We start from the raw sequence: 11826 nt of genomic DNA on the forward strand, positions 1-11826 counted from the left end.
GAATCGTCGCCACCTACAGGATTGGCGGCACAGAGCCGCTGCAATTTAAGGAAAGATATGACGAGTGTTTTGTGAATAAATCGATTATATTTACCGACTTTACCTACAGCTATATATCCATTTTTTTTTAATTCAGCTTTTCTACCTTCTCGGCGCTTTTCTTTGCCCTGCCGACGCCCAGCTGGTGGCGATAAAGCGTCCGTCCAGTTTGAGTTGGTTTTGGGACGTTAGAAAGCGAGCGAGCAAAGTTCACAGTAGCGGCAGTAGAGGGGTTTGTGGCTGTGTTTGTCATATTTTGGTAGGAATTTAAACTTCATTTGTTGCCTTCAGTGTTTTCAGCCATATTGCTAGATATAGTAGTTAACGTAGCTAGATTATTCTGACAACAAGTAGCTAAAACAGTCTTCTGGGTAGCAACTTTAGCTAGTAGAAACTAATGGTACGCTGCCTTTTGTTCCCTCGTTAAAAATAGGTTGTTAGTCAGGATTTACGTTGACTGCTAAAGAAGGATGACAAGTCCTCAGTTTCCTGGTGGACATGAGAACAGTCCTGGCATTGGTGGCACACCAGCTGAGACGAATGAGCTCTTCCATGAACTACTGAACCGCCTCAGAGTCTGCCATGACAATGCACTGCAAGGTATTACTGTACATACACCTAATAATATGAGGCTTGGTGTTATTACCTGTGTGGTCCAACGGCCAAAAAGATTAGAATTTATTGTGGGTTGTATTAAGCTAGGTAGGTATCAGTGGCATTCAAAAGTTTTACAATTGCTTTATATATATAAATAAATTGTAGTAATGTACACAGTTTCCAGAGAAACAATGTTTCAGACAGAGGTCCTTCATCGGCTGTGCAAGCAAAGTGCATCTGAATTAGTAGGAGGAGCCAGTTAAATTGATAAACTGGCTGATAAACTACTACAAATTCAGAAGTGTGTGTATGTATATATATATATATGTGTGTGTGTGTGTGTATATATATATATATAATGTATGTATATAATGTATGTATATGTATGTATAAATATGTATGTGAAAGCCATGTGAAAGTTACTGTTTTTCATATAGGACTGCAGTTAAAGGTGACCAAACTGAAGAAAGAGCGCTATCTGTAAGTGGGGTAAAATTCTGCGAATATTAGTTTTCAAATACATTGTTTTCTCAAAGCAGTCTAACAGTTTTGTTCAGTTGATGTGTATTAAAATCCTCTCTGAATATGGGCCATGAAATAATTCAGGTAATTTGCATATACTTGCTGCTGGTAACACAAGTTCACAATTTTAAAGGACGTTTTTTTTAGTTTTTTATATGCGGATCTTACCTGAATTAATCTTTTGACCATCGCTCCCCATATCTCTTTTTTTATTCATAATGATCAACTATCATTTGGTATATTAACACCAGTGAAAGGAGGTGTTATAACTAACCGTTCTACATGCATGTTTCTTCTATATTCTGGTAATATTTCTCACTTCATGCAGTTCCCAATAATATTTTTCTATTTTAATTTCACTACACTTAATGTCAAGCAATCCACACAAAATGTAAATGTAGTATAATAAGCACATTTTAGTGATTTCCCCAATTCTGTGGAATTTGTTTGCTGTCTCCATCAGTGATGCACAGAGGCTGGAGGAGTTCTATAATAGGAACCAGCACCTGCGTGAGGAACAGAGAAATCTGCAAGATTCCATCACACTTTTGAAGGATAGGTATTTCAAGCAGGTTAACTTGACAGCACTGTCATGACTTGATATTTTCTTATGCAGACACCATAGTTCATATGTGCATATTTGAAAGGTACAATGAACAGAATTTTAGAAGTGTGTGTGTGCGCGTGAGGCCGTGCACCCGTGTGTGTATGAATAAGAAAAAATCTGTTTATATTTCTTGCTAGATTAAAATCTGCAGTTTGTGATCGCTGCAGAGAGACAGAGAGAGAGAGAAAAAAGACACAGGCTGGGACTGAAAATCAAAACAATCTTCCACTCATCAATGAAATTAGTAAGTCTGTGACACGAATTGCACTTTTTGTACAAATGTAGTGTGCAACTTATTTATTCTATACCCATGGGTCAATGCAATTCATGTTAAAGCTGCACTATATAAGATTTGTTGAAGTCACATTACTGAGACAAGAGGAAAAAACATCTGCTAAAGTAGAATCCTGCTGTTTCAAGTCACCCTGTAAAGCAAAAAAGTAATTCATTCAAAAACAGCTGTCGGATGGAGTTTTTTTTTATTATTTAAACATGTCAGACCTCTTTAGGCATCAACCGCACACAGACTCAAAATTAGCTAATATCAGTCGATTCATTGGCTGATGTTTTTTTTTGTTTTTTTGTTTTTTTTTGTTTGTTTTTTGCTATTTGATAAACCATAACCATTATACTTAAATAATTTATATTGCTACAGTTTGTCTGTCAGTGTAGGTAATAGAATTCTCACCACAAAAATGAGCTAGATTTGTTTCTTATTGTCAAATTTATATATTGAGCTGGAATTAAAATATTTGGAGAATACATGGTTAATGGTGGATAGCTTGCTAAATTAACTGATCTTTTCTGTGGTTGCATTGAGCTACTGGCTCATGTAAGGTTACGTTACCTAACATTTTGACAGACAATGTTGACACAATGGATATTCAGCCAAAAGTTTCATAGCACAGTAAATACAAATTGTTTAGGTGTAGCTTTCTAAAGAACAGTACCTTCTCCTAGCTAAACTCCTCCTGATACTGACTATAGCAAATTAGACTTTCAAATTTACTGGACACTCTTGTAGCTAAGGTTTAATGTAGTACTCTGTGAATAAGGTTCTTAAGGTTCTCTATGTTTTTATTGTCAGACATCTGCATTTGAAAGGTCCCAAATGCAAATCCAACATTATACTGACATGGTTACTACAACAGATAATTGACTTATGTCCTCAGAGGACATTTCCATCACAAGTTCTGACTTCTTTCTCCTTCAACATGAACATGCCTCCAATCAGGTGAAGCTGCTGGAAAACCCATGTTAACAAATGTTCTTTGGTGTGGGTTGTGCAGTTACATATTTCCACCTGAGAGGTTGCCAATTCCCCAGACATACATAGTGCAGCTTTAAGCTATTGTGATTTGAGTTTAATGAGTTCATACAGTATAAAATGGATTAGGTTTTTCAATGGTGTATTTTATGTATGCATGACGATGATGTTCAGAGGCTGAGAGGGATATTCTCAGAGAAGAGAACAGGAAGTTGAGGCTTGAGCTGAAGCAACTACGGTGAGTGAAATAAACAATTAAAGAGACACCCCACCCTGTTCACAAACACAATTAAAGACGTGTCTCCATCTTTAGTTCAGAACAGACCTCGTTCGTAGATCCAGAGGAAGTCATGATCCCAGATTCTCCGCTTCAACCAATGAGTTTTCCTGTAGTCAGCAAGTTGAAGCGCAAGAGAGATCCGAGCCATGTCCGCTACGCTGAAAGACCTCTCTCACAGCCGCTGCCAGGTTGGTTTATGGAAAAGAGACACATTTTACTTGTGCTATAAAATGAATATAGCATTTTATAGAATGCTATAAAAATACAACACTGTTCTTGGATGGAAGCGGTTAAGATTAGTGAAACCAGATTCACATGTGCTTTATTATTATTATTATTGTTGTTGGGTACATTTATATAGCGCCTTTCTCAAGCTCAAGGATGCTTTATAGACGGATATCTTGTATCTATACTTGTCTGAAAATGAGAAGTATGCACTTATTTACAGAATCTCTGTTTTATAGACCTTCAGAAGGAAGAGTACTCCAGGTCGTCAGGCAGCCGTGGGGGAGCCGTGCTTGTCCCGGAGACATGTGATTTAGATGTGATGCATTTTACTGGTAAGTACTGACTCCAATGATAAAACAGTACTCGTATGTTAATTCAGCAGTGTTGAACTTTAAATCATTAACACTTTCTTTGTACACTTGGAAAGAGGAGAAATAAAATAGTAAAAAGGTTTTTCTTGGAGAGTGACTTGTGATTCTATCCAGAAAAGGGGAAAATCAAAAAGTCTGAAATTTGGGGATTTGGTATAGTCATGCCTTTAGGGAAAGGGCTATTTATAAAATGAAAAAGATGATTCATACCGTTCCAGTATGTGGATATTGTCCAAATGTTGTTTACCCCCCTTTTTACATGCTAGCATCGTTAACAAGAAATAGAAATATATTGCCATACATTTATACACTTGCCTCAAACTGCATCCAGTTCTTGGAAAAACAGATAGTAAATTGCATTGTTGAATTAAATATTCACTAAAATATTAGTTAAAAATAGAACAGAATATGCTGTATGATGTAATATTTCAGTGAATATGTTTGACTGACCTCTTGCTGGTGCAAACACACAGTGTGCTATGCTACTCAAGCAAAGCTGAATATAAAAGTGCTATATAGGAGGATCATACTCATACAACCATACGTGTACGTACCTACCAAAGAGGATTTTGCAAATAAACTCCTGCAGCGGTATGTTTTGGTTTACTATAGCAATGTATGGTACACACAGTACACACTTGGTGTACATATATTATGTACACTGTATGGCCACGAGACCACGAATAACCTAATTATAAAAAAAAACACTGATTTAGGTCCCGTGCAATGTTAGCTAATGGCTCACACATTCGAAAATGCTATTTAGGATAAAGAATGATTTAATGTCTTAAAGAAAGCAAAAGCAAAGTAAAACTTCATAGCTGAAAGCTGCAAGGTTATGGGGCCGCCTCCTTGGGCAGCTAGAATCACTTTTTCCTTGGCACATAATTTGTACTAATAGTCTATATTTACATAATCCCTATCCTTATTATTTATTTGTTTATTTTTTTAAATGGCATTGTTTAGGATAAGTATAAGATTTGGACATGTAGTTACTGTAAACTACATACTGTAAGACGAAAATTTAACTATTTACTTATTAACAAAATTGACATGTAAAAAATTCAAAAATAGAAGTAAAATTTGGACGACATTCATGCACTGGAAGATCAATTGTAAGAAAAGTTAAAACACAGTCAGAATATATGTATTCTTTCATAATTACATTGTCTCTGCTTACCCTTTTAGAGCACAATTCAAAGATCCATGGCAGAACTGTGGTTGCGGAAACTTGCCGTCTAGATCTGCACGCTGATCAGGTTAGTCAGACATTTGTTGTGTTTTCAATTAAATCTCATAATTACCTCTTACATGCCGATTTGTTTTCATCACACTTTTTTTTCCATCTTTAAAAAAATATATTTTTTTTTAATTACTTTTATTACTTAAGCCTTTATTGTATTAAGCCTCAAGAAGGTACTAGGAATGTAAGGCTTACGGTTCTTAGGTTGTTACAGTTCTTCATGTCACACTATTCACCCAGTGTCTGATACTCTATATGACGGGTTGTACCAGGCAGAGTCAACCTGACATACTCCTAGGAGATAATTTGTGATTTAGGAGGATGCTTAATTCCATTACAAAAGTTAATTGTGAGGTGGCATTATATCCTATCACATGGTCCTATAATGCAATAACAACTAAAAAAAAGCCAAGAAGGTGATGTCACAAGCTGGTGTGACATTAGTTAGCTAGCCACTGTAGGTTCTGAGTGCTGCGGGAAAACATTTAGAACATTTTATTAAAAATTCCAAAGCTACAGATTAGTGATTACTCTACAGATACCTTTTAACTATAAAATACAAAATTATGATTTGTATTTATTTTTCCCCGTAGTGCCATTATGCTCACATTATTTTATACTTGCATTTATCAGTGGCTTTGAGAATTTGTTTATGAAAGAATTTTTAATTGCTTTGGCATGAAATTTGTATGCCCAAAAGAAATTGCTGTGCTCACTAAACTTTCGGCCTCTCTTGTCTTCAGGACTCTGGGAGGGATGGAGACTCTCAGACCTTGCTACACCATCCACTTAAGCAAGGGCAAGAGGAAGATGAATCTAGTGTGTACGTACTGTGCAGACATGCAATAAATAATTGGTGATTTTCAGCGTTGACTGTACTTCCCCATTTTCAGGTAAACTGGGCAATAAAGACACAAGGCTGAAGTTACATGGAACCCCCCTCGCCATACACACAAACAGAGCTACAAAAACTGAGCTGTTACACTTGAACAGTCTCCGAGCAACCTAGCGAGTGAAAACTACCGTAGCAAGCACTGACTACAGGGTTATTCTCAAAAATCAGCATTTTGAGTTCATTTTCTTCCCTCCCCACAAACGTTTTAATCATACAAACATTTTTTACGTTTTATATGTTTCCTGCAACTTAAAATATTATGTGACGGTAATGGTTCACAAAGTTTTTCTTTATTTTCTGTGCCAGATCAACTACAGTAAGGAATGCGAGTGTCCCCAAGCCCAAATCCGATGACCCCTCATGTGTTTGGAGACGTCTTTTTCAATATAAAGCTTGTCCGGTGCTTGAGGAGCAGGATATGAAAAAGAACCACAACGGGCCAAAATCTTCACAGCAACGGCCCGGCAAGATGATTGAGCACATTAATATCCATGTAAGAGCCAAGAGCCATGATGTAGGTGTGAATGTCTTTGGTTTACAACCAGTATTGTAGCTGATACTGGATCACTTCAGCATTAGTTGCTTCACGCCATTCTGTTTTCGAAGTTGCATTTTGTTTGTTTTCATGGAAAAAAAAATTATATCTTCAAGGACCCATGTGAAGGCAGGAGCTGTGAGCCAGAACAGGGCAGGCCAGAAGATCTTCCTCCGTGCAGTCCATGCAAGAGTCATTTGGCGAGCCAGAACTGTAGCCCTTGTGGTATGTTTGTAACACTAATGCTACAGTTTTATGGATTGTTTGAAACATTGCCTAATTCTGCAACACAAGAATAAGCGCTAAGCACTAGGTCAGTTGAAGCAGGGGTGTACCAGACCAGACGAGACACAGGATTGTGCCAAGGAACCCCTGAGGTCCAGCACCTAGGAGTAGGATGCAAGATGCTGGTAGGAAAAGGGAAATGGATTCTAAACAGGAATATGTGCAAGGCCTATGAGCTGGACAGTTGGACGCCCCCAAGTCCAAGTGGGAAGAGCCACAGAAAATGGAATACAACAAATCTAAGAGCCCGAGGGACCTCCAGATCCAGACGGACAAGCATGTAATGGTGAATTGTGACAGTAGATAACGATGCAGAAAACAGCAGTGGAAATAAATGTGGCAATCTCAAGTGATGGAACAATACAATAAGAAGCAGTATGATCAGAAATAGCATGGACTGAAAGAGGAAATGTAGAGAATGTGGAAGGTTAAGGCCAAGGTTATCCTAGTGGTGATGGAGGCACTTGGAGCTGTGACCCCCTAAGATGGAGGAGCAGCTGTAGCAGGTCCGAGGAATGACGACAATGATCTCAGTCGAGAAGAGCGCAGTCGGAGGAACAGCACAAGAACTGCATTGCCTTCTCTAACTCCCAGGCCTCTGGAAGAAGGCCGGATTTATATCATTGATTTATTTAATTTTTTTAAAATCTGGGATGGTAGTGTTTGTAACGAGGTTTTGTGCAATCTGTAATCTTTTGGATGTTTTCAAGGAAACTTGTCATTTTGGATTTTAAATTGATTTTAAGGTTTAAACTAATGTGCATGTTTTGTTTTTTTACATAGGCAATTTCATAATGCAAAAGACAGCAGTGTATTGCAAGGAAAACGGGGAAAAAATGTTATTTTACCCCTGTATTTTTAGACCAGAGCTGGAGTGTGGATCCAGGAGCTGCACTATCACAGTATGGCACAGATAACCCCACTTATCCAGAGGTACTCTTATTCTGAACTGTACAGTCCTTGTATCTTGAAAACGTTCCTTTATTGATTGATTGATTGCTTTATACCCAGCCCAAAGCACAGCCACCAGAAACTGTGGACATGGACTGTACGTATGTGAGCCACAGTCTGCTGATACGCAGCCGGAAGCAAACTGGGCTGGATAACAGTGCCACAGGTACCAGCAGTTCTACTGGCATTTAACTGAGGCTTTCATCCAAATCCAAGTCTTTTAATATATTTTGGGCATTTCTTCGATTAAATTTGCCAATATTGTATCCAGCATGTACATTAGGTGATCAGTAAATCGACAATATAGATCAATATAGCTCTTTAACAGTCTAAACCTAATGAAATTGCAGTATAAAATGACATATGAACTTGCTACCCTTGTACTCAACATATTTTACTACTTGATATCACCAAAATTTCTTCCATGGAGCAGGGTTTTTTCTTCCTCAGAATATAAGCCAATAATGAGGATGATGTCAACCAGTTAGGTCAGCTGCAGTAACCTATTATGAAAATACTTTCTATAATATTATTACTTTTGATATTAAATGTTTTTTTGCTGCTTCAAATTTTGTTCATCTATTCTCAAGCTCAGACTGTCAGGTAACCAACCATTGTTTTTTTGCTACATGGACACTGCACAGCTGGGCATGCCTGTGTTATTTCCTGTAGTCTGAGATGTGGTCAACATTTGTCAGCTATATGTTCACTACAGTTAAACCTTTAATAATTAATCTCTCCTGGCAGCACTTTTTGTTGCTGTTGAACTTTGTGTGTAGATCCTGCATGATTCTGCTGTTGAAGGGCTCTGAAAAGCATGAGTACCTCTCTAGGATTCCAGTGACTTTAATCTCTGACCTTTTTTCTGTTAACACAGTGGAGTTTTCCTCAGTATACCTTTGTTGTTGTTGCTGCTGCTGTCTGATGTTTTTGATTCTTGTGTTTTTGTTATTTATAGCATCCTAATTGCTTCAATGCATTTAAATTCCAGTTAAAACCAACATTTGGTCATCTGTTTCTATGTTTATGCTTAGAAAAATGGCACAAAAAAAAAAGAAATTTAAAAAAATGCTTAAATACATATGCCCAGCCTTACCCAGGATTAACAGGTAACTTTATCTGGTATTTCCTTTTATCTTTAATCAGAGGACCTTGATTATATACCAGATTTAATAGTTTGACTTCAGTATTTATCCTCCAGTATTTATTAGATAAATACTGTACTGTATTCACCCTACATTACCCATTACTTATTAACCTTATTCCAAAGTTCATGGCTTCCCTTTCCAAAATGTAGCTTCTGTTAATCCTAAAAATTAATGCAAAATGTTAGATTTTATTTAGCTTGTTTATTCAAGCCAGCAAGATGATTTTTATTTTTTTTTAAATATAGTATGTTAAATGCACCTCTTCCACACAAACCAACACCATTTGGTCGCCATTTGATCCCATGACAGTGCTATGCAGAAAAGACAATGATTTTATGCTGACTGGTATATCAGTGTGTGGTAATTGCCCAAAGCTTTTGTTTTGTTCTTGCAGGAATAGGGCTGAAGGCTAACGACAGCCTGGCAAACATCTTTGATACAACTGGGGAAGGAGAGTATGAGTCCTGCCCTCAGGATGACGTGTCTGCCCAGGAGCAGGAGCACGTCTATGAGAATGAACCAGAGGAGGAAGGTGAAGAAGAGGAGCAGGAACAGGAACAAGATGAAGAGCACACGGAGGAGGCAGGTTTTATGGAAGGTAAAGACTTGCTTTCTATTTGTTCAGCAGACCAAATGCACCAGCTTACACAGATACAGGAAGGAGTGGTATTTAACTTCAGCAAGTATATCACTTAGAAGAAGACTGGATTGGAATGGAAAGACTGAAAAAGTTGCAATATGCAGCATAAAGTAACAAAAAACGACTGCTGTTCTTAACAGATTTATTAATATCCCCTCCACAGAAGACCTTCACAGACCATCAACACAAGCTGGAGAGGGGCACACTGGAGACATCACTGAGAAGTTAGATTTGCTTCTAGTTAAAACTGTTCAGGTGCAACTTTCAAAAGCAAGCATATTAATTATGTTTCATTCTTTTATCCTGTATTGTGCGACAGGACCAGTACTATAGCTCGCGTGGAAGTTGTACGCAAGAAAAATGAGAGACGAAAACTCCAAGGCCACACATGCAAAGAGTGTGAGATTGTAAGTTTTATCTCATTTGTCTCTCAAAATAATTTTTCCCTCCTCATATGTCATTGTTTTCAATATTTGCACAGCATGTTTCAACAGTAGAGACTATGATCTTTGTGAAGGCACACTTTATGGTCCATCAAGCAGCATGTTAATGGAAAGTTATTTAATCACTATCTGTGGCTCCATATTTGTTTCAGTATTACGCAGGCCTCCCTGCGGCAGAGAGAAAGAAGAAATTGTCATCCTGCTCTCGCCATCGTTTCCGGTACATTCCTCCTGCCACTCCAGAGAACTTCTGGGAGGTGGGCTTCCCATCCACACAGACCTGCATTGAGAGAGGTACATACCGTCAACCCCTACATTTCTAAAAGTCTATCACATTATACTTATTCTATTTTGTCCCTTTGTCAGAATATTTGAGATATGCAATTAGCTGGTCCATCTCACTAGCATCACTGTTACACAGTGATTTGAATGACACTGCAGGTTTCAGTGCCTCTAGTGGAAAGAGCTTAATGGCTAATTGTATTTGCTCTTCCCCAAATTTCTGTGAATATAAAGATGATTAGTGTTCACGTTTGTGTTTTAAGTTCACTTTAGATATTTCAGAAAATCTAATTAGTCTAGGAAAATTTAAATTTTTATTTATTTATACAACCATTTATTTACAGATAGGTATTCTGCAGCCTTTTAACTGCTTTATGCATCTTGCCTCTACTCATTAACACGTAGCATTTAGTGTGGATGCGTGCACTTTTACCTCACTGTCTACATAGTTATTCCCTCATCAGCATGTTTCCGGCCTTTCAGCTGCTCTCACTTTATAAATCCCCATGTTTGAAGGATTCATGCATGGGTGCTAATTTAGTCACTTAGCAGTTGTAATAACTCAAAGCTCAATGAGAATAAGACCCTTTATAATTCAGCTTTAAAACAAGGTCTCCCCGCACAGTCTAATGTTAAGACTGAAAAAAACATTTTTACAGGCTTAGCCATAGAGGTACTGCTACTCTAGTGGGAACTGGGTACACCTCGGTGGCTAGGAACCTGGAGCAGTTTATTTAGAAGAATTACTTAGAAACAGTAGCAATACAAAACCCTAACAGGGTTGAGAAGGTTCCAGAGGAAGAAATGCATCCCTTCATAAATGAAAGTTCCAACCGGCAGTTTTATTTTAATCAGGAATTCTATTGTAAACAAACGGACTCGCCAGGGTAGGGAATCTTTTAGCTAGATTTTTAACTGGGGATACAGTTCTTTAAAGACTGGTGGTTCTCTAACTGGGACACCTATTTAAGGAACCATATTTCTTTCCTCCCCATGAGAAAATTGGGAGGTTTTCTGGTCAGTGTGTGGTGGTGTATCAAATGAGCTTCCTGTTGGGTCATGCAGACAGAATTGCAGTTAACTTCCCTCTGCCAGTGCAAAAAACCTTTGAAAACATACTTGCATCTCTGCAATTTAACAGGATATGTCAAAGAAGATAACCAAGTAGATCCACGGATGAGGAGGAGAAGACCTTATCTTGCTATGTTCTCACCAAAGGCTAAAGCTTCAAAGATTTAAAACAGTTTTATACCCTCTTTGTGTATGTTGAACACCATGACTTTTCAGGTCATGGAAAAGATCACTTAGTTACTGTACAGATTTAATTAACTAACACTTTTTAATGTGTTTTTGTACATGATGCATCATTTTTGAAATTATAATAAAAAAGGCATTTGCTTGGTTTTCTTTTTGTGATTTATGCTATGCATACTCACACTTTTAAGAATATTTACAAATCTTTATGATCTTTATATTTTTTAATGTATGTGTGA

At 37.6% G+C, this 11826-nt stretch overlaps 1 protein-coding gene across 2 annotated transcripts; it reads left to right on the forward strand.

Annotated features, from left to right (window-relative positions):
* The first annotated feature begins 30 nt into the window (after positions 1-30).
* Positions 31-11736, forward strand: rbbp8 (retinoblastoma binding protein 8). 2 transcript variants are annotated; one of them, XM_035530419.1, is made up of 19 exons: positions 31-298; positions 473-639; positions 1074-1116; positions 1622-1717; positions 1903-2009; positions 3207-3270; positions 3346-3500; positions 3777-3872; positions 5100-5170; positions 5898-5977; positions 6356-6542; positions 6701-6809; positions 7732-7802; positions 7881-7986; positions 9363-9566; positions 9772-9832; positions 9928-10015; positions 10204-10345; positions 11475-11736. In XM_035530419.1, the coding sequence occupies exons 2-19, from the start codon at positions 510-512 to the stop codon at positions 11570-11572; spliced, it is 1908 nt and encodes a 635-aa protein (XP_035386312.1). In that variant the 5' UTR covers positions 31-298; positions 473-509; the 3' UTR covers positions 11573-11736. The 2 variants fall into 2 exon arrangements, with proteins under 2 accessions (XP_035386312.1, XP_035386313.1); XM_035530420.1 differs by having other exon boundaries at positions 1933-2009.
* Positions 11737-11826: the final 90 nt, after the last annotated feature.

This window comes from Electrophorus electricus, chromosome 10 (genome assembly GCF_013358815.1).
Source record: "Electrophorus electricus isolate fEleEle1 chromosome 10, fEleEle1.pri, whole genome shotgun sequence".
In the NCBI taxonomy this organism is placed as follows: Eukaryota; Metazoa; Chordata; class Actinopteri; order Gymnotiformes; family Gymnotidae; genus Electrophorus; species Electrophorus electricus.